Genomic DNA, 23,479 nt, shown 5'->3' with positions numbered 1-23,479 from the left:
CTGCTTTAACTTTCAGCTTTACAACAGTTTCTCTTTCTTCTTGATTTTTTTTCTGCACTTTCTCTGTCCTCTCACTTTTGTGTCTCTTCTCCTACCAGTTCAGGATCTTTCCAAACATCCAAAACAAGTATGTTTTTTATTGTATAATCTGTTCCAGTGCCTGCAAATGTTCAGCTAGATTCCAGTTGAAGTTTACTGGAGACAAAACACATGAACTCTTACATTCTTACACACAAAGAAGAGGCTTTTTAGTCCTCTGTTTTGTCCTCGCTCTGGGCTCTATGGTCCTTGCAAACAATATAACCAAACTGTATACTGGAAATGTTCATTGTAACCATCCTGCGTGATTCGCTTCTAATGCCAAATTACCACTTAAACCTGACTTTATAACCATAAGGATGTTCGTATATCTGCATGTGAAGCCACAGCAGACCAATTAGCTTGCACAATAACCAGATAATTGCTTTAAACAGGGATGTCTGGCTTCATCATCATTCATCTCAACATTGCAGTAGCAGAAGTGGCTTAGACAAGTTAACCACAGGGGAAGTGAGCTCAGTTTGGGGTGGTCATGTGAGGATGTTTAAAGAAAATAAAGAACTGTGGTAAATACATGAGTAACTTTTTGGTGAAAAAGCGGCTTTACCATGTTTTTGGATAGGAATTTCAAAATAGGAAATTCATAACCATGAAGGAAACCAATTTAACCAATAAAAGAAGCCACCACCCAGCGGATTTATTCGAACTGGTGGGTGGCGATTATTGCATTTTAATGTTACATATCTCACTGCAAAAGACTGATAGGAATGGGATTATGTCATCATAAACAGTATAACGCAATGCCACATGTTTTTCTCTCCTCTTCTATCAGGCCTGAGGTTGATTGTCCATCTGTGGTACAAACTTTGCAATTTTCTGTTGTCACGAGCTCTTGGTTCAAGTTCAACACAGAAACATAATCTTGTCAATGCTTCCACACATAATGAGAAACGCACTCAAGGTGTAAAATTGCTGTCAGTAGTATATCAGATGACCTTTTGACCTCTTCACTTTATGTAACATTGCCATCCAACAAACATGTCCTTATATAGATGAGTGTATTCGGAGGGCTGAAGGGGAGAGACAGATGTCAAAGTGAAGGTAACCATCCAAAGAAGATTAGTTGTATGCAGATAGATAGAGAAACAGATGCATGAACACTGAAGCTCTGTAAGTGAAAACATATGTACAGCTTCACTATTCAGAAGGGGTGTTTCCTCACTTCTGGAGCTGACAACATTTCTCAAACATGTACCCAGTAAAAGGTCGCCGTTCAGTCAGGATGACCTGCATGTACAGCCTTTTAAATGAAATGACTCAGACCTTCATACTGACAATATGCCAGTGTAGCAGTTGCTGAGTTTCTCACATTTATATTGCTCTGTTTGGGGGTGGGGGGGTGGGGGGTGTAGTAGATAGTCTGTCCACATGCCAGCAAACACGTTTTCCATGTTTGGGACAGAATGCTACAGATGGGTACTTAAGCCATGGCCCTTTAAAATAAGATCCCCCACGAACAATGCTGACATAAAATCTGTCTAATGCCTTGAAAATGTGACCATATTGTAGATTTCCTGACACACCACAAATTACCCTTATGCTCTTATAGGGGGCATAGACTTCCTTTTCCTCATTGCTTGTTTGCCTTGATTTACCAGTTAACTGGTGATTAATCTGTTTTATTGCTGTGAGCTCATAACATTTCAGAGGAAAAACTGACACCCAGTGTGCTGTTTTCCATTTTTGTCACGAATGGATGAGTGGGAAATCAAACTGCTTGAGAAGGCAATCTTTGAAACGTTCATAAAATGTGTGTGTTATCATTAGTCTTGTTTTCTCAAAGGCTCTCATCTCTATTATCTTTCATTGAGATAAATTCATATCCAAACAAAAGACTTAGTTAGTTTACAAATATTAATTGATTCTAACTTTTCTGCTATACATATATTTTTTTTACTTGTTAGCTGGTTATCAACATGCTGTAAGTCATCTTCCATCTGTTAAACACAAAATTTAAGGTATAAAACCAAAGTATGTATGAATCACCAGTAAGTGTCTGAACCATCATTATAGGGGATTATTACCTTAAATGCCAGCTGATGCATCCAGGATTGACTCAATAAAAAACGGTCCAAGAAATTCAGGGACCCATGCATGCGACTTCAAAAGTGTCTAGACGTGACTAACAACATGGCAGGAAGTTTGCACTCATGGAGATGGAAACAAATGAGTGATTAGACAAAATACTGTAGGTTTCCATTCATAAAGTCAGTGACAGAACAAGGGCCTTTCTCTTGCTCTACAATTGTGAAAGACTTGAAATGAACAACCAGATATAAAATGACCCACAGAGATTGAATCAAGCATTTACAGGAGAAAAAAACAAAAACAACTGATACCTAAAGAGAAGAGACAGGGACAGAGCCAGATAGAGGAGAAGACGAGTGAAGGAATTGACCTCTTGACCTGCACATTTCAGGAGTTAGCTTGTATCGCTGATGTACCAGCTCAATAAAACCACTGGACGTATAAACACTTTCCAGACATTGAAACTTTAGGCTACTGGAGACATTCCAGACACTGACGCCATTGACCTAATTCCTGCAGATCTCTCCCAGGACTGTATAAAACCTATAGACTAACATACTGCAAAGCATCAACCTCATGCAGAGAGATGATGTTACTTAAACAACACTAGCCAATAATATGGCTACACGCTAGACAATAAGAATTGATAAATAAAAAACCAGACATTTCTTGTGGGAGAAGCTTCCCGTATAATGAAAGAAAAAGTTGCATGAAAATTCTAAATCTTCACACTTTTTTCCTCATCTTGTGTGTTGCAATGTATGGGACTACAGGGTTACAGCTCTAAACAGAGAAACATCCGGTTTGAAGGATAAAACAACATAATCTTTCACCACATGCCCTATCCTTCAGCACATGGTTTCAAGTACAAAACAAGCCCAAAACGCATTCTAAAAATAACTTTCACGTACATCTGGGACTCTTTCATTTCAATTTAGGGAGATGATTGTATTGGTGACATTGGCAACAATTAAAATCTGGGAGGTTTGGGGAGTTTACAGCTCACGAATCTTCTGTTCTCCCTTGTTGAAATTTCAACACAGTTGATGAGAGCATGGCTGTGCTTCTGTGGCCAAAGAGGTCCTTAACCCCAAACCCAACAGTAAGTGGATGGGCTGTGGCCAAGGCAATAACATTTTTAACTGGGTGGGGTAATCAATTTGTTAATGGGGCATTGTCTCCGCCTGATGATTTCAAAGATATTTCGTAGTTTGTTTATCTCAGTGTTGCAGAGTTGCATGGAGACAACCGTGACATCTTCGAAAGAATCTTTTTGTCTTAACCTCATGCTGAAGAAGGTTTCATGACCCTAAATTTGCGTAATCATCTTGGAATTGTAAAGGGTTTGTGTGCCTCACTTCTTCTACGCGCTGCGTGGGTTGTCGGTCTCTTTGTTGGATTGTCCCTCCTCCGGCTGAGGCTAAGCCATGCCCAAATAAATCACTCCCCCAGACTGGTAACCTGCACACTGGGGCCGCAGACTGGAGAGGGGCGGACTGAACAGGAGGGTTGGAGCGCTGCGTGAAATAAGATTCTGCACTGGAACCGACTTCTCTCCGTCCCCGGTGAAACAATCTTTGCACAAGGAGCACCTGTAACCACATTCTGCAAAAACCGAGTGGCTCATGTTAGACAGTATGTCCGGCAGCACCATAGCCAGGGTGCTGGTTGCGCTCTGCATCGGGAGCGCGGTGAACTGCATGCCCAAAGGGACGCACAGGAATCGGCGACAAGCGCAGCAACATCACGGCTCCTCAGTCTCTCAGGGTAAGTTTTTTTTAACCCCCCTCAAGTTTAGTCTGTAGTGTAAGTGGTTCCTGATCCTGGGACCGGGCCCACCAAAGGTCCCACGGGGAATTTTTAGGAATGAAATGAGGTAATATTGATGTGTTTGACATTTTTAGGATTTTAGGAAGAAATCAAAATACAGCCTAAATAGACTAATTGCACAAGTTTAATTTTGTCTCTAGAGTGCAATGTGAACCTTTTTAAAAACCACCATATTTATGGTAGCCCTATAACTTGTACTTCTGGTTGAGAAATGGCAGAAAAACAGTTGATTTTGGGGTCACTGGATAAACCTCAACCCCTACAGCTTTCCTGATTCCCCTCAAATTCATCCGTGTGTGAAAGCAAAGGATCAAAGCTTCAGAAAGAAGAGAAGAATGAATAAGCAATTGGCTTCAATTTTAAACTTGGAAAAAAAAAGATGTTCGTGGCATGTGAAGTCATGAGATGTGAACAAAGAGCATGCCTGGTGGGGGGAGAGAGGGAGAGTAAGGTGTACTACACTATGTGCAGCTGATTTATTGCTCAGCCTTGGGGGGCCTTTGAAGTGAAGTTAACACATCCAGGGTCAATTTCACAGACATGGGTGAAGTCTTGTCCCACAATAGAATGTTTATTCCCACTTAAGGCCCAGTTACATTGGTATAAAACAGCTTTTACGTTTAACCAACATCACAAGTCTAAGTGTTATGTAGTTATGGAATGGGCAAAGCCATTTTCCAGTGGTTGCATTTGTCTTTCCACTATGAAAAGGGACATGGTACGCAGGTACAGTGTTTGTGGGTGTGTGCGGGTGGGGTGTGTTTTTTTTCTCCCTCATATTTTCCCTGAACTGTTTGTCTTTTGATGTAGGAGCAAAGGGAGGGAGTGCCTTTTATTGACCTCCTGCTGCCTGATTTAATTTGTATAAAGCCTCATCAGCTGTAATTTTTTTCTCTTGTCAGATGGTTGTTTAGAGAATGGTCACTTCTATGGCATTAATGACCAGTGGGAACGGCCATATTTGGGCAGCACTCTGGTCTGTACCTGTCATGGAGTTGCTGGCATAAAGTGTAAAAGCAAACCTGATGGTAAGTTTGTGTGTCATGATCTTGATCTTTGAATCCACTAAACAAAACTTTTCCATCTTTTCCTATAACAGTCCATTGTAATTTCCACACATTCAACACCTTTTTGCATTGTTTTCTCCCTGCAGCAGAGGAAAGGTGCCACGATAAGGTCAACCAGCAGTTCTACACAGTGGGAGAAACCTATGAGAGACCCAAGGATGGCATGATCTGGGATTGTACCTGTATCGGGTCTGGGAAGGGCAAGATCAGCTGCACCATTGCCAGTAAGTTTGTTTTTTCAGTGAGTGTCTGCTGTAAGGAGCTGCCTTGCTGCCATTAACTGTTCAAACACCAGACCGCACATCCTAGCTAATGTGTCTCTACATTTATCCTGGTTTCCCAGGCTGATGCCAGTAAACTGCTTAATCTCCATACTCTCCACAGCTGATTAGCAACTGGTGCTGAGCAGCTGTTAGCAGTTAGCTGGGGGGGTTAGATAATGGGAGAAATGTCTGGGTGTGTTTTTCTTTTCCTTTCTGTGCAAACCCTCAAAAGCACATTAATCTCTCTCTAAAATCCTTTTTCCTTCTGTCTCCCAAGATCGCTGTCATGAGGGTGGGGCTTCATATAAGATAGGTGACACCTGGAGGAGACCCCATGAGACAGGAGGCTACATGTTGGAGTGTGTCTGTCTGGGTAATGGAAAGGGAGAGTGGACCTGCAAACCTGTCGGTGAGTCACTCAGACAGACACTGACTAACAGATGACTGCATTTACCTGATTGGAAAATGTCTTGGTTTACTGCCAAGAAAGCATTATCATTACTGTATCATCCCTATATATCATTCTATGATTTACAGTCATGTAATATACATAATTTAAAGGGTATCTCTTTTGTCCACAACTTTGACAAGTGAGTTTTATATTGATAAGGTAGTTAATGAGTGTCTATTTCCTGCAGCTGAGCGTTGCTATGATAACTCAATGGGAACATCATATGTTGTTGGGGAGACATACGAGAAGCCGTACCAGGGATGGATGGTGATTGACTGCACCTGTATGGGAGAGGGAAGTGGTCGCATCACATGCTCCTCCAGAAGTAAGTACCTTATATTTTCAGCTTTCTTTGTGTCAAGCAAAGAAAGCTGGAAATATTTTAGCTTTTTAAATATTTACCTTTTCCTTGCCAGTTTACTCAAAATGTATAAGACAGAGCTGCCTCAATTTGAGTAAACCAAGTCATTTAAAGGCCCAAGTTCATTCATGTGCTTTTACTTGTCACATTTCTTTCTTTCATTCGTGTTCTAAAGCTCTAAACAAATGCTGCTAAAATGCTGCTTTTTGAACAAGTCCCATATGTCAATCCACATATTAGCCTAATCTTCACTGAAGATAGATACTCGGCCTTACTGGCAGAACTAAAGACAAAATGTGGCTTGTGATTTGCTGCAGGCTGTGGAGGAAATGTTTACCAGTTGTGTTTCCAATTACAACCATCATTTGCATCTTTAAAGATGCTGGCTAATGTAACACATGTAAATGAATGTCATTCACTGTCTTGTTGTTGCAAAAAAGGCTTCAGGGTGGCCATGGACATTTTTTGTAGTTGAGATTCATCAATAAATTGTTATCAACAAAGGCAGAAAGTACAAACATAAAAACAGCTGTTGGCCAGAAGGAATCATTCCCCACAGAGTTACAGCAGACTTCAACACATGCATTCTGCACAACAAAGCAACTCTGAAAAATTTTCATTTGGTGTTGATTTTGGCGGTCCCTGTGGACGAAAGCAGTTCCTGTTTTCTTATTTAGGCTGCAGAGGCATCAGTATTAAATTTAGACTGCTTCAGAACCAATTAGAATCTCCTCAAGTTTCACCCTTCTTACCACATCAAAGTTTTTTAGTGTCTTATAAATTTCTCTCATTTCCTTCTCCTAGATCGCTGTAACGACCAGGATACTCTGTCCTCCTACCGTATTGGAGATACCTGGACAAAGACAGATGCCCAAGGAAACCTGCTCCAGTGTCTGTGCACAGGGAACGGCCGAGGGGAGTGGAAGTGTGAGAGACATGCTTCTCTTCACACCACTGGCCTGGGTGAGAAATGATAATACCCCTGTCTCTTGTTTCCCCCTCCCTCCCGCTCTCTGTGAGGAGAGAAGAATGTATACCAGAGACAGATGCTGTGAAGAGGGACAGATAAGAAGTGCCAAGTGTCCAAGTGTTGAAGTGAGAAAGACGTGTCTTGTAACACATGATCATGAGCTCATGTGAAAAAGAGACTAGCAACAGTGAAATGAAGAGGAAGAAATGAATCATGGGAAAGTTGATGAGTGCTTAAAAGTGGTTTAAAGTGATTATTGGGTGTGAGACAGAAACATTTGCTAGTTGTTGCACAGGGACAGTAAAAAAATGAATGGAAAGCTTCATTTTCAAGTGAGGATGTAGCTAAAATGACAAATATTCCATTTGCTGCTTCTGACCTGAATCCAACATTACATTTTAGGCACTGGTTCCCGTGTGATCACCAACATCCAGCCTGCGGTCTACCAGCCTGCCACTGTGCCTGAGCTTCCCCAGGAGGGACCCTGTCGGACTGATACAGGACTAACATACTTCATCGGCCAGCGCTGGATTAAGAACCAGGGAGCCAAACAGATGCTCTGTACCTGTCTTGGCAATGGCGTCAGCTGTGAGCAGTGGGGTAAGAGACAACTCACAACATACAGATGCTACTGTTTTAGGTGATGTAAAATTGGTCATAGGCTACAGATATGTTTAATTATATTTACTATATTTGTGTGTGTTTCTGTCTTCAAACAGATGGACCAGCTCCAGTGTATGGTGGCACCTCAGGAGGTCAGCCCTGTGTGATTCCCTTTATCTACAAGGGGAAGACCTACCACTCTTGTACTTCTGATGGACGCACTGATGGCCAGCTCTGGTGCTCCACCTCCTCTGACTTTGAGACTGACCAGAAATATTCTTTCTGTACAGAGAAGAATGGTGAGCTAATGTGTTGAATATTGTTAAAGGCAGGAATTGTTTCTAAGTTTTTGAAGTGAAAGTGGTAAGAGATTGACAAAAGATGTGGAATTGTTTTAGATGGAGGCATAAACAATTATCAGCTCTAGCTAGTTCATGTTTATGTTTCACTAGCCTTAAGTCTGGTAAATATGTTCATGTACTGGTGTACTTTTATAAGATTATAACCTTGACATTTGACAGGCTGAACTTTAGAAAGACCAACAGCGCTTGTTTTCCAGACAAAACAATCCAGCTAATCTCATATAGCTAGCTAGCATCAACACAGCTAACCTTGCAATGTTAGCTGTGTTTAAATATTAGATAGCTGACTAACAGTGGACAGTAGTTGAACCTCCCTTTTAAACGCACGATGAACATGTTTGTAGGGATACCAACCTATAAACTAAATACGTGATATTTATAAAGGAGTTAACAAGCTTGTCGTATTAAGTTAGCCAAGCTAACATTAGCTCAAGCAGCTTAAATGAAGGGTGTCAACTTTATCATTAAGGTTTTTAAGTGAGTTATAGAAACATACATTTTTTATTCTTAGGAATGCAGATTTCTAAAATATTAGGCTACCCAGCAAAATACATATATAAGACTATCAAAGTGGACTGAAACTAGCCTTTTGGCGAATCTAAATTATTTATAACAAAAAAAAACAGGTAGTGCCTCAACTAAAAATGTGTCTTGTGAATGATTTTGCTTGGTACACACTTATCTTGTTTGCTACTATGTATGTAGGTTATACAATGCATAGTTGGAATTTGGATATTGATCTTTAAGTTTTCATGTTTGTTTTTTTTTCTACAGTATTTGTTACAACACGTGGTGGCAATTCTAATGGTGCTCTGTGCCAGTTCCCCTTCCTCTACAATGGCCGAAACTACACTGACTGTACAGCAGATGGACGTAGAGACGGCATGAAGTGGTGTGGCACCACGACTAACTATGATGGAGAACACCATTTTGGGTTCTGTCCCATGGCTGGTAAGTCTGTTAGTGTGTATGCGTGTGTGTTTGTGTGTTGAGAGGTAAGGAAGAGGACGAAGACGCTCCAAATGTTGGGGTTGGTGAGGTACAGGAAACAGCAGTTTTAGCCCACACTGTTTTAAAATACATTTAAAAATGTAATTAAGATGTTTGAAAAAGAGAAACATTTAAAATTCTTCCTCACACCGGATTTTTTTTTCTGGATAATAACAGGCCTGAGATCATTTAACAACCAAATGCCACCAGTGTTAAAAATTCACACTGAGACATGAGACAGGTGTTTGAACATCAATTACTTTAGTGTTAACAAAACAATATATGTAAATTTAAAATATATATTTTTAGCGGTGAACCAAACCAGGAAAACGTGGGCCGTATTTTTCAAAAGTAAGAAAATTACTGTTGACAGCCTGGCAAAAACTGGCAAGTGCAGATCTGATCAGCAGTTTGCTAGCTAGAGCAGACACTAACGGGATTAGCATGGCTAATTGCAATGTCCCTCCCTGTCTTAAGTAAATGTATCTCCGCCCTGTCTGCCTCAGGGAGTTGACATGTCCTTTGTATTAAGAGAAATCTGGGTAACCTTATTTAATTTACATGAAAGCTATTATCAGAGTGATGTGAAAAAGGAGCCTGGGCTAATAGCACAGACAAAATCTAATTTACAGTTCACACCTTTTATTTATAGCATTGGCAAATTCCCATTGAAGTCACCGTTGGCTTGTAAAAAGGTGTTGTTGTGTTGTTTAGGTGTCAATTAGGTCTCCATGGGTAACAAAAGAGGCTGATGCCACTGAAACACCAGGGGGTCATTGACACTGCCCTAATGTCTGTGTAGGAGTAATGAGATGGTAATGATGACATCAGAGCTGTTGTATTTTTATGTCTTATTAAGAAACTATATACTTTGAACATGCCAAGGTAGTTATTAAAAGAAAGGTGTGTTGTCACAACAAATGTGAGTCTTTAGTGTTGCTGCAAAGGATCAAACATAACTGAAGATGAAGGCTTTAGTTAAACCCAGGCACTAGTTGAATTTAAGTTGCTGAATGTTCTGAGTGATGTAGACATCATTTAACAATGTCCACAAACGGCAAAGAAGGTTATCTCCAGTTTAAATAAGAAATCACTCTTACTCCTCTCTATATCAAAGAAGACTGGTAGACTTCAAAGTCGACAGATAGAAGATAGAAAATTGTGTTTGGCAGCAGGCTGTAAATTGTGCATGGTACTCATTGGAAACATCTACAGGACTTGTCTAAGATGAGGTGTCCAAGAGAAACGGAGTTACTGGACTCATCTGATCTCATCTTGAACTTATCTTCTGTGTGTTTTTTTGCAGTCTGAATAGCAGATCCAGTGATCCTTTTATAGAAGTTCAGACATTTGAAACTTGTTTAACGCTGCTCCAACGTCATTCTGGATTCTGCTGTGTGCAGATGATTTGCACACAAGCACATCAATTATCTTTTCAAAAGTGGTGGTTGTTCTTTTTATAATTAAATTAACTACTTGATAACAAGGGATGGGTAATGGATTGTGCTAAATGTTTTTTAAGCTATACTTTTCATCAGAATTCCTTTTGGCTGATACCTTGTTGTTAAAAACACCCAGTTAATATTTAAAGAGTAAAAAGACCAAGACCTTTTAGCCAACAGGCAGGCTGTCTGTAAACTCCATCCAGCGGTCAAAGCAGCAGGGGGTCTTAGATATTCACTTTAATGACTTCACAGGGATTGACAAAACAAACATGGTACTTGATATGTTAATGGTGGTGTTTAAACATCAGTAATAGTCTGGAGCCCCTTCTCATCCACCTGTAGCCATCCTCTGGAAAAAAAGCTGGTTAGGCTTATCTGATGTCTGCCATGTGTTTTTTTGGATTGTAGGGCAATGATCTCCAGCTGTGGGCCTACTTTCAGGGTACACATTCATTATGCAAACTACACCATAAACAGTATTAGCTCCACTCTTATCTCTACCTCAACAAGACTTAACTTGACCATAATTACTTGTATATCAGGTTGATCATTGATTGGGTTTAAATAAATAGATGTTGATTGATTGTTGGTTCTTAAAACAGGTTGAGTTGAGGACAAACGTATTCAGACACCCTTTGTAATTGGAACAGATTAAAGCAGGACTAAAGAATGTCCTTGTCTGGTGAAGAGAATGATTTTAAATTGTAAAAAGCACCAGATCCCCTCTAGCTATAGACAACTGGAAAGAATGTGATGAAAGCACACCCAGACTCGACCTCCAATAATTATTTTAACACAAGTCAGAAGAAGAAACACTACACAGCAATTATAAGGAAAATTTACTGTGGAACAGAAATTCCATGTCTTTAGCTGTTAACACATAAACAACACAGTTAATATTTAGAGAAAACCAGGATTTTATTAGTTGAATAATGCTCTAAGAAATATGAGCTTCCACCAACATCTACCATCATGCCGTCATCTCTTACATATAACTCAATATAACAATACAAACAACAATATAAAACCATAGGGGTTATATTAAGTTTACCAGGCCTTGCTCTGATCATTCAATTTAAAGTTGAGTAGAGTTTTAGCCTCAGGTCAAACCACCACCCAGGTACTTTTGTTTGCTACACCGTGTCTGAAAAGTCTCATACATAGATGTACAGACGTAGGCCTCTGTCTGTCCCACCCAATGTCACAAACTTTCCATCTTTCCTGAAACAAACTACTCTTTTAATTACTGGAGAACATATGGTGAACACACACAGTCAATCACACACACAAGGGCACAAGACAGCTGGTACTGGCTTTTAATCTAGGAAAATCTCCCTTTGAATGGACACAGGTGTTCTCTTCCCTTCCAGCCTTGTGTTGTAATTGCGGGTTAGAATCAGTGATCTCCGGGTGGGACTGTTCATTTTTAATGTGTTTTGCCCTGGTTTTATCGCTTTGCCGGTAAGCACTGCTTGTGTGTTGCTAACGAAAATGTAATACATGTACGTCATGGGATGAATGGCTGTGAATCAATTTTTTTGTTTTGCAGTCATAACTTTTCTTAAAAAGTAAACGTTTCAAAACTGTTTTTTGTCCTGTTTGTTCAAGCTCAAGAAGAAGTGTGTACTAGCACTGAAGGAGTGATGTACCGCGTGGGAGACCAGTGGGACAAACGGCACGATGTTCTGGGTCACATGATGAGATGCACCTGCGTGGGCAATGGCCGAGGAGAATGGAGCTGTGCTGCTTACTCCCAGATTAAAGGTGCGTTTGTGTGTAACAGGGAGAGAGTTACATAGAGGAAGAAAAGGTGACTGAGAGACTTGTCAGTGTGTGTAGGGTTATAATTAGTGAGTTATATTAGAATTCTGTGAGTGAAGAGGTGAAAGGTCACATGTCGTATAATCACTCACCTGCCAAAAGGTTAACAGAGAGCCTATACAGCTGCACTTTATGGTGCACCTGCATCTCTAACTAACACACATACAAGAACACACAGAGTTCATAAAATATTTAGAAAGTCACCTGTCTTTACAAACCTCTGTTTGTGTGTCTACTGCAGACCAGTGTATTGTGGATAATCTGACCTATGAGGTAAACCAAACCTTCACCAAACAACATGAAGAAGGCTACATGATGAACTGCACCTGCTTTGGACAAGGGCGTGGCCGCTGGAAGTGTGATGCCATTGGTAAGTACAACTTGTTACGAGCTTGTTGCAGGCGCTGACATGTAAAGAATGATATCAGAGGAAAGGAGCTTTAATGCCAGCTCCAAAACTTCTGTCAATGGTTCCTGATGCATTTCTTGGTTTTATGTGTGTGTATCCTCAGACCAGTGCCAGGAGCCAGAGACCAGAGCCTTCTATCAGATCGGAGAGTCTTGGGATAAAGTTATCCATGGCATCATGTACAAATGCTACTGCTACGGCAATGGCGTTGGAGAACTCAGCTGTGAGCCCCAGCAGTCCTACCCTGGTAAGATGTAACATACACATACTATTATACTGCTATACTATTTATACTAGGATATCTTGGTGTATAAGGCTTTGGTGGGCAATGCTGCAAATCAACAGTCAAGACTTCTATAGATATGAGATTTTCATTGAATATTTGCAACAGTGGGTTGAAGGAGCTTTATTATTATATAAATTGCTGGTTGGCGAAAAAAAAAAAAAATCCATTATGGTTATTTTGTGTGCAAAACGTTTTCAATAAATGTACTATATCACAGTAGGTTGAAGATTTGTATCTTTAACTGGGATAGCCTGGTAGGTGACAATATGAAAAGTGCTGTAGTAAAGGATAAGGCATGGACAAAATGTTAACAGGGGCAAAATGTTTGTTTAGGTCACCTAATTGAGGCCCTTGACTTTGATGTGAAACAGGCAGAAATGGGAGGGGGTGTTATTTCCTCTTTTACAGATACACCCCCCACTCTGAGCCTTTGTTCTTGCTAGCATGTGGTACATCCCCTATGCTGTTGCCACAGCTGCAAAACACCACAGTGCAGGTGTGTGTTTGTACACTCCCCGACACAAACACCTACCAAATGCAAACCTTAAAAGCTTGTTGGGGACCAGATTTCAGCAAAGGATTGTGGATTTTAGCAAAGCAATTTAGATAAAAAAAACGTAACCTCATGTCTTAGAGCGTTAGATCCTGTTCGGCCCTTAACCAGGATCATTCTGAACAAAAACATTCTTTATTGCACAAGTTTATGTAGCCGTGATTGTTAAGTTATCTCATTCTTGATTAACTAAAGCTAAGTTTGGCAAGATTGCACCACTGCACACCAACTTTTACGACAAAATCATTCTCACAGTTTTGTCTTGACTTGAGGTTTCTTTATGTAATAGCTTTCTGCCCTCTTTGTTATTCCAACTGACCACGTTGTGTTCAAAGCTTCAGTGCACTTTTCTTTTTTGACTTTACTATTGGTTTAGCTCAGATACAACATCATAAAGTTGTAAGTAATTCCCATATCTCTCTCGTTTCCCCTGGTTGCTTGCATTGTATCGTTTTCACATCATTCATAAATATGTCCTTATAGTTTTAAGGAAGGCAACTCTGCAATTGGAAAATCAGGCTCAACAAGTCTTACATAAGGGAGCATTTGAACTGTTACTTGTTAGCTCTGTGAGTGAAGCAGGTTGAAGGGAGATACAAAATGTAGGGCACTATTCTGCCGTAAGTGGCCATAATAGCAACCAGCTGTGAACTTGCTCCGTGTGTGTATTTGTGTGTGTGTGTCTAGGCATACAAAATACAGCATGCTAAGATTTAAGGGCAGCAAGAGGCAAACCCAGACTCTAAGTCAATTGGCTCACTGGTTAGAACACCATAAAAGGCAAAAATGGAAAACCCAAGTAAAGGATTTTTTTTAAGGTTTTCACAAGTCTCAGATTTAGCTCCGACATCGATAACATCTAAAAAAAAATGTTGTTTTCTTTTCTGCCGTCTGTGTTTATCTCTCCTTGTCTGGGGGGTAATTTAATCTTTTGGGGCACTTTGTATTGTTAGGATGAGTCTCAACATTTTTTCCCTTTACTGTGGTTCTTATCACAACCTTACTGTGAAGCATCTGTCTACCAAGAATGCATGTTGTGTCTATATGTGCAAAGTAAAGGGGGTTGAGTGCATGCATGACTGTGTGCTTGTAGGTTACAAACATATATGTATGCAGTGCTGGGAGAATGAACATGACATTTATCCCCTGCAAGTGTGCATCTGTTTCTATGTGTGTCCCACATCTGATTCTATGTAACCCTTACCCTCGCCATTGGCCTGTGGGTCTGTAATAGGCAGTAATTGGTCCCAGATTGTTTTTGAGGTTTGTGTATCTGCAAGCAACTTTTGGTTAACCGAGCCACTTGCTCAGAAACTCTGATTACAGGTCTGCTATTTGGAAAAGTGGTTAGAAAACCTCAGTTCTTTATAGAAGCTACCAGTTTCTATCAGCACAGCTTATGTTGGGAGTCTACTCCACACATGACTTCTGTTTACATTAAACATGACTTAATACCCTTTTTTTCATTTCCGAAAACCACTTAACATACTACTATTTTAGCTTCTGCAGATGAACCAGACATTATGTTCTTCTATGTATCTTTCATGCCCTGTCTAAGAACACTGTCAATTTATCTGAAGTCTATCTTTTATCCAGTGTATTTGTCAAATGTTGGATTTGGTTAGGGATGGAAGATTAAAGGAGAGATTATTTCTGTCAAAAGAAGAGATAAGAAAGGTTATTCATCTGTGATAATTACAGTTTTTAGTCTCCTTTCCTCAATAAGTCTATCCAAGAGAACTGAGAGGGTTAGAAACATGAGGAAATAGAGAAGGTTAAAAAGTAGACGAAGTAGAGTAACAGTTTTCTCCCCTCCAGCTGTTGAAATCTGGGCTGGAATCTCACAGTGACGTGCTACATTCTCCTCACTCTTTCTGTGTTCTGTTCAGGGAAAATACGGCTGTTCACTCACTCTTAGGTTGTATGAAGTTACAGGGTTTTAAATGATCTGAGATTGCATAAGAGCCAGTATATTGCCATGTTAGATGGTGTGTCTTCTTGTCAAAGAAAAAATTTAACTAAGGTACATGATATGTATATCTTCTGTCTGTTAAATGTGTGCACATAACATGATGACTCTTGCACTGCTCTGTTGTCTACATTTTATATATCCTAACCCCCCTTTCTGCGTTGTCTCCCCCAGGTGGCAACCGTCCTGTTCAGGTGCTCATAACAGAAACTGGTAACCAACCCAACTCCCACCCTATTCAGTGGAACGCCCCACAGTCTGCTCACATCACGCAGTACATCCTCAAATGGAAAGTGGTGAGTTTTCTTTTTGAGCAGCACACAATAACATGATGCCTCCTCTTGCTTGTCTCTTCCCTGAAACTGATTCATGATTCCTTTTCTCCTTGTTTTTTTCCCTCAATGCCTTTCGTCACATTTCACAGAAAAACACCCAAAACCCATGGAGAGAGGTGATGATCCCTGGTCATCTTAACTCCTACACCATCTCTGGTCTTAAGCCCGGTATCACCTACGAGGGTCAGCTGATCAGCGTGCTGCGGTTTGGACGCAGAGAGATCACACGTTTTGACTTTACCACCACCTATGGATCATGTGAGTTGTGGGAGTAGACAGATCTCTGGGCTGGCTGTGTTGCTGCATTACTGTTTTAACTGACAGTATTGACAATGACTGGATTATTTGTCTACTTTTAGGCATGGGTGTCTTTTTTTGGCGAATCACTGCTTAATGTTTGTCTGATACTTTCAAACTGCCCCTGGTTTTTCATATACAACATTTGAAAGATAGTATTTAAGACTGAAATGATATCTGCAGCATGAAATTGTAATTTTTTCTTGCGACTTTGATCTTTTAATTTCTCAACAAGCTCTTTTTCTGATTGCCCGGGCCTGTGCTGACAGTTCTGATCTCAGTTGCAACAAGTAGCCAACTCTTATTTTCCCTCTCTGTTACTCCCGTAGTGGCTACATCACAAGGCGAGACCACCCAGCCTCCTCCTGTGGTTGACATCTCTGAGTCGGTGACTGAAATTACCTCCAGCAGCTTCGTCATCTCCTGGGTGTCCGCCTCCGACACAGTTTCTGGTTTCAGAGTAGAGTATGAGCTCAGTGAGCAGGGACAGGGAACTGGACAACCCATGGTGCTAGGTAATTGCAGATATACATATTGTATACACGAACATGAATACACTTACATACAAAATTATAGTTGGGTGTTGTAAGGCAGTGGTGACAAGATATTGTGCAGTGTGTTGTGGATTTAAATCTTGATGCATATTGAAATTGTTTGTCAGCGATAAAGGTTTTGTTCTTAAACTAATGTACTAATGCAATATATATATATATTTTTTTTTTCATCAGACCTGCCTCGTACAACTACCTCAGTAAACATCAATGAGCTTCTTCCTGGAAGGAAATACACTGTTAACGTCTACGAGGTTACAGATGGTGGAGAGGACAACCTCATTCTTACAACTTCACAAACCACTGGTGAGTGGAAACATTCACACACCTTCTCTCATTTTATTATTGCAGACATGGAAGTAGCCTAATAGTGCCAATTACTACAAATATATTGATCCAGTAAGAAATAATGCTCGTTATTTCCCTTCTCACACATTTGCTCCCCCTTTGTTCCACAGCACCTGATGCTCCTGTTGAACATGAAGTGGATGAAGTGGGAGAAACCTCCATCATTATTAGCTGGGATAAACCACTGGCTCCCATCACTGGTATGTTATGGCAATCTTGTCAGTCACAGCCAAAATCTGAAACCAATCTGTTGCTTATTTTCATTCCAACCTTTTCTATTCAGGCTACCGTGTTGTCTACACACCATCAGTTGAGGGTGAAAGCATGGAGCTGACTCTTCCTGATACAGCAACGTCTGTGACTCTGAGTGACCTTCGGCCTGGCAAGTTGTACAACATCAGTATCTACGCTGTTGAGGACAGCCTGGAGAGTGAGCCTATCTTTGTTCAGGTCAACACTGCTGGAGATCCACTGCCAGGTAAATAACTGAGATGTGTAATAAAAAGGAGACATAAGGTGAACATAGTCAGCCTAAATGTTGAACACCTAAATGTTGTAAGCCTGAATCTTAAGACTGTTTTGTTTGCCAAGGCAGAAAGACAAATATTTTTAGGTCAAGTATTTAGACCAGAGTGACTGGAGAACAATCCTTCTTTTTTCTCATTTTTAAACTTCACACTTGCTTCTGTGTGTAGTGTGTAACTCAAACCTACTCCTGGCGTCTTTGGAGAACTACTGAATACCTACAAAGGAGTGAGTTTTATTGGCTAGTATTGCTAAAGCAATTTTTGGTCTTATAATGTTTAAAAAACTGACAAAAAATCTGTCTTTGGTGATTGCAACCCTTAAATATCGTTATTTGGTCCTTTATTCCCTTTGCTCTGCTTTACTTTCATATGAATTTGACTTTTTACTCTCCAGGACATCGTCCAGAATTTATGTAGAAGTTTCAAATTCTCAATTCTAGAATCAAGGAGGTTTTCAATGGAAAGTGAAGTCATTGAGTTCACAGCTGTTAAGGTCTTATTCTGCTCTACTGGAGTTATGTAAAACATCCCAGTCTGCCAGGGCGAACACGCTCTCGGGCCAGTCAGGCAGATGTTGGAAGAGTGTGTGCGTGTGATTGTTTGTACAGTGTGATGGAATAAAGATCTATGACCTAGTTGAGTTTGCTGTGGCAGATTTACACCGTAGCGAATGGACCAAGTCTACACATGATAAGTGGTATGAGCTGCACTTACCATTGGATCGGTTATAGAGTCGCTGCCAGCTGCTCATCTCATACTACATACAATTTATTGCAATATAATTTGAACTCTATTAACCTTGCCTGGAAACTAATAAGTACAGAATAGTTACAGAACAGTTGTTTCTGATTGGCTGTGCCTTGAAAGGTCAGGAGGAGTGAACCTTAAGAGCTAAAAAGGTTTGTTTAAAGTTTTAAAAGACAAAAGGTTGATGCATAGCTCGGAAAGCTCCTGTTACTCATTTTGACCTACCTTTTCTTTTCATTGCTTATTTTTTCTTTTCTCCCCCTCTCTATCTTATTGTCTTATCTCATCCCTTGCTTTTTACAAGCCAATTTATTTTCTTTTCACTCTGTCCAACTCTTGTTCAATGCTGTTTACAAATTGTAGCTCTTTGTGCGTATTTCCCCATTTTGTCTGTCCTGGATATGAGGCTGTGTAATGCTTTGGCGTGGAATTTTTCAACACATATTGCACATTTGTAATTATGTGTGTATAAAACAAAGTGTGTTTTGATGATTGATATGCCACATAAAAGAAAAAAAGGAAGGAGTTTATTTTTGCAAATGTATTCACTGATGTATGAAAGAAATATTTATGAATGATGTCTAACAAAAACAGCTGTGAGGTCAACGTGTTAAGCAGATAAAAAAAAAAGGAAAGCTAACTTGGTCACATTTCTTATTGCCTGCTTTTAGTAGTAAGACACAACTTATCTGATTCATAGTTAAGTTCTAAAACTGACTTGTGAACTTGCACTAAACATCATTTCTGCAGTATTTAAACAATATGCTCTTATAAAAGCCAACATTTTATATTGTGGTGAGTTATGTCTCCTCCCTGCATTCATACACTTTATTTATCAGCTGTAAGTATTTTCCCATTAAATCAATGAGATAACAGTTATAACTCACAGTTAGAGTTTAGAGTACCATAGCATTGATATAAATTGATATTGATATGAATGAGCAGGAAGCCATGTTTGGTCACATTATCTGTTGCTTACTACACATATGCTTGTGCTATCTGTTACGCAAAGTATGCATCACTTTTTATGACTTTACAATAGCATTAGTCTCCTGAGAACCTTTTTTTCCCCGTTAAAATAAAAGTGACCAAATGTTCATGTAAATACAGATGAAGGAATGAAGGCTTTTCTTTTTCTGTCCACAGATGAGGTTATTTCTCCGACAGACCTGCAGTTCTTTGAGGTGTCAGATAAGAAAATAGTTATGACTTGGTCCGGCCCAGGCACTGACGTCTCAGGTTACAGAGTCACCGCTGTTCCTGTCGATGAGACTGGTTCTTCTCAGAAGGAAATGACTCTGCCTATCAGTGAAAACTCTTACATTGAAGTAACACATCTACAGCCTGGAACACTGTACCGCTTCAACATCTACTCCATTCACAATGGAGAAGAAAGTTTACCACTTACTGGGGAGCATACTACAAGTGAGTATGATAGATGCCCTTCAGAAGGTCTATACACACAAATGTCAATTTTCATTTGCAATATTAGTCTGGAGTCTGTAAACCATATATAGGATTTTTTACATAGTGAGGTGAAACTGTGAGCTTCACAACCCTAAATCTTTCCTCTTTTAAAATCTGACTGTCACTGTTTATGACATCTTTCTTTTTTAGAGCCTGATGCTCCCACAGACATCCATTTCTCCAATGTGACTGAGGACAGTGCTGTGATGATGTGGTTTGCCCCCCGTGCCAAAGTCACTGGCTACCGTCTCTTCCTCACTGTTGAGGGCTCTAACCCCAAACAGCTGCGCCTGCCTGCCCGCCTTACTCAGTACACCATCCTCAACCTGAAGCCTAATACGGAGTACAGCGCTACGCTGCATGCAGAGCAAGATAATACACTGAGTGAAGGAGAGACCGCTGTGTTCACCACAAGTGAGTGTTGGATGCATATTTAAACAAATCAGAGTTGTGTTTTGAAACTGCAGAATAGTTTAGAATATTTATTTTGACAAAGAAAGGGTACCATTTTATTAAGTGTCATGTTTCATGTGTCATGTAGTATCAGGCTAAAGATATTGGCAATGGTTAGTTTATAATTAATAAAAATAAATTGTAATGGTTTTGAAGAAGAGTACAGCAGACTGGCATTATGAATACTTGGAAAGACACAGTTTAGGGGAAAGCGACTCAGTCTTCTGAATATGAATGGACTCATTTGTGACACAAAAACTGATCAGAATCCTTTTATACTCTCCGTGTGTTTGTAGACCTGCCAATGGGCAACGCTCCTCATTTTAGCACTGATGTGACTGACACCTCCATTATAATCTCCTGGACTCCAGTTTCCCGCATCGGATACAAGGTACGCTTTTTGCTCATACATATCATGTTTCCTACCATGCACATGTTCATAAAACTTACAATCTTTCCTATTATTTGTCCTAAGTTAAACAGCTGGGTTGTGTGATTGTCTTCATATGCAAATTATTTCCATCCAGTTTCTGTAGAAAGCATATTCCAGTTCTCATTGGAGTTAGATAACACTTGATTGGCCAGAATATATTAAACCAGAGAATGTTCTTGGGAAAACTCTAACCTCTGACATTTACCTCCTGTACCCCCTAACCCACATCTCACCTTCTGCTATCTCTCTGACTCTCTGCATTTATCTTTCAGTTGACAGTGCGGCCCAGTCAGGGAGGTGAAGCCCCAAGAGACGTGACTTCTGACTCAGGAAGTATTTATGTTTCCGGTCTGACTCCAGGAGTGGAGTACACCTACAGCGTCCAGCCAGTTATAAACGGCCATGAGCAGGGAACCCCAGTCACACGCCGTGTTGTAACACGTAAGAATAAACTTATAAATATTGATTGTCATGTTTTATTACTTTCTTTTTTTGCCTGCTGTTGTCCAGCAATGCCTCATATTTTTTTCTTCCTCCTAAAACTTCTCTTCTCTCCTTCATTTTCAGCTCTGTCTCCTCCTACTGACCTCAACCTGGAGTCCAACCCAGGCACCGGAGAGCTCACAGTCCAATGGAATGGAGCCGGTACACCAGGTATGCACACACCTGCATACCCAGATGTGCATGAATAACAAAGGATTAAGTCACACTGTACATGTACCATTTCTCTCCAACTCTCTCTCTACCAGACATCACTGGCTACAGAGTGACGTGCACTCCTACCAATGGGCAGCAAGGAAACAGTGTGGAAGAGTTTGTGGAGGCAGGGAAGAACTCCTGCACCCTGGAGAACCTCAGTCCGGGAGTGGAGTACAACATCAGTGTTTTTACTGTGAAGGATGATATGGAGAGCACTCCTGTATCAACTACTGTTACACCAGGTGAGTGAGAGGTTAAGTCATGATGCTTTTAAACCATTGATATTAAGGTAATATGTTTAAAAAAACAGTAGCATTTAACATTTAACATATACTAATGCTGCCATGTTAGCGTCTCTGCTCTAATTTAGCACAATCAGCTAAGTTAGACCAGCACTGTTAACACTAATGCTATGTTGCCTTTGTATATATTAAAAACAATCAATGGACATACTTCATTGAATAACATTTGAGACCTCACTAGATGATAATATATACCATAAAAAGCAACCTTGCATTACCGCTTCCATTGGTGTGATATGTTTCATATCTCACTTAACTGGAAGCCAGCCATATTTGTTTCTTGCCTTAACACCTGCTCCTGTCTTTTTCTTCCTCTTTTGCCTCCCATTTGTTTGGTGTCTCTGTTGTTGTCTTCTTTCTGTCTTTCCTCTCCCCTTCCCTCCAATCCTCCTTCCACTTCTCCAGACGTTCCACAGCTGACAGACCTCAGCTTCCAGGACGTAAGCGACACCACTATCAGCCTCCGCTGGTCGCCGCTCAACACCACAGCTATCACTGGTTACAAGATCACAGTGGTGGCAGCCGGCGAGAGTGTACCAATCTTTGAAGATATGGTTCTGCCAAACACTGATCACTATACTGTCTATGGACTGGAACCTGGTATCGACTATGAGTTTAGTGTGACCACCGTGACTGACAATGGAGAGAGCGAGCCAACCACCCTCATTCAGCAGACATGTAAGATCCATGTTTCCACTGAGCCCAAAATATTACATTTTTTTACTTATATCACTAACGATATATGAGTCCTTTAGTTATAAATAAAACCAAGACGTCCAAAAACTATCCTTTCAGTAAATAGCGTAATTTGAATTGCCTGCGAGGGAGTCACAAATCACATTGTGTGTACTGAGATTATATAATGTAATAAGGTTCCTATTAACTTTAAGACATGGCTCTTCAAAGCAAACCTTTTTAAGTTGCTGATGTAATTACACTGCATGCTGTGTTGTCAGTTTAATAATCCTGTGTGTGCGTTTCTGTGTGTGTGTATACTTGTGCAGCATCTGGTTTTAGTTAAGGGGTTTTTATCATACTGAGGCTCATTTTGCCCCCCAATGCAAACACTGCTTGTTCTCTCTCTTTAAAGATGTCGTTAAACTTTAGACATGGATTCACACTGACACACTCATAAAATGCAGACCCCTTCCTTTAATTTCAGTCATCTCATTATTTTTTTCAATTCTTTCTTTATAACTATTTAATATACACATTTACCTCCTCACTTTTTCCGTAGAATTATTACACTTTTCTGGGCACCTTTTTATTTAAGCAATTATTAACCGTGTAGGTGAAACATAACATTTAGTTTACATTCTGATCAAGGTTCTCATACATAAAACACAGAAAACACTGTCCAAATAGCATCAAGGGTTCAATCTCCTCAGTATACATGTTGAAGTGTCCTTGGGCAAGAAACTGAACCACAAGTTGCTCCTGGTGGCATAGCCACGGGTATGAATGTGATGACTGATTGATAGGTGGGCACTTTAGGTAGCAGCCTCTGCCATCAGTGTATGACTGTATGAATGTGTGGACGTGACATGTAGTGTAAAAGCAGCTTTGAGTGGTCTCGAAGACTAGAAAAGCGCTATATAAGTACAGTCCATTTACCATTCTCTCTTTTTCCAATAGCTGTGCCAGCACCAACTAATTTGGGCTTTGGCCAGGTTGGGCCAGACAGCATAGAAGTCACCTGGGTTTCTCCTCAGGTCCCCAACACTGCTGACATCAACAGCTTCCTCATCAGGTACGAGTAGAAACACAAATAATTCTCAAAGATGAGTATTTCTGATTTAGATGTTCAGTTGAA

At 40.3% G+C, this 23,479-nt stretch overlaps 1 protein-coding gene across 1 annotated transcript in view; it reads left to right on the top strand.

Moving 5' to 3' along the window:
• Positions 1-3,611: 3,611 nt before the first annotated feature.
• Positions 3,612-23,479, top strand: part of fn1a (fibronectin 1a) — a 29,476-nt gene continuing 9,608 nt past the window's right edge. The window contains exons 1-26 of the mRNA XM_069662606.1: positions 3,612-3,894; positions 4,860-4,985; positions 5,111-5,248; positions 5,565-5,696; positions 5,926-6,063; positions 6,904-7,062; positions 7,472-7,669; positions 7,789-7,971; positions 8,809-8,985; positions 12,078-12,233; positions 12,532-12,660; positions 12,803-12,946; positions 15,682-15,803; positions 15,932-16,100; positions 16,469-16,654; positions 16,868-16,996; positions 17,149-17,238; positions 17,322-17,516; positions 19,459-19,737; positions 19,930-20,193; positions 20,529-20,623; positions 20,938-21,106; positions 21,233-21,319; positions 21,415-21,606; positions 22,072-22,344; positions 23,302-23,416. Of these exons, the coding sequence (XP_069518707.1) occupies positions 3,753-3,894; positions 4,860-4,985; positions 5,111-5,248; positions 5,565-5,696; positions 5,926-6,063; positions 6,904-7,062; positions 7,472-7,669; positions 7,789-7,971; positions 8,809-8,985; positions 12,078-12,233; positions 12,532-12,660; positions 12,803-12,946; positions 15,682-15,803; positions 15,932-16,100; positions 16,469-16,654; positions 16,868-16,996; positions 17,149-17,238; positions 17,322-17,516; positions 19,459-19,737; positions 19,930-20,193; positions 20,529-20,623; positions 20,938-21,106; positions 21,233-21,319; positions 21,415-21,606; positions 22,072-22,344; positions 23,302-23,416 (4,187 nt within the window). The 5' untranslated portion in view covers positions 3,612-3,752. The remainder of the gene's footprint in view (positions 3,895-4,859; positions 4,986-5,110; positions 5,249-5,564; positions 5,697-5,925; positions 6,064-6,903; positions 7,063-7,471; positions 7,670-7,788; positions 7,972-8,808; positions 8,986-12,077; positions 12,234-12,531; positions 12,661-12,802; positions 12,947-15,681; positions 15,804-15,931; positions 16,101-16,468; positions 16,655-16,867; positions 16,997-17,148; positions 17,239-17,321; positions 17,517-19,458; positions 19,738-19,929; positions 20,194-20,528; positions 20,624-20,937; positions 21,107-21,232; positions 21,320-21,414; positions 21,607-22,071; positions 22,345-23,301; positions 23,417-23,479) is intronic.

This window comes from Semicossyphus pulcher, unplaced genomic scaffold (assembly GCF_022749685.1).
Source record: "Semicossyphus pulcher isolate SPU_LCO1_2020_fin unplaced genomic scaffold, fSemPul1.0.p SCAF_15, whole genome shotgun sequence".
Classification (NCBI taxonomy): domain Eukaryota; kingdom Metazoa; phylum Chordata; class Actinopteri; order Labriformes; family Labridae; genus Semicossyphus; species Semicossyphus pulcher.
Note: the sequence above shows the minus strand (reverse complement) of the source record. Positions and strands in the feature narration are given on the sequence as shown.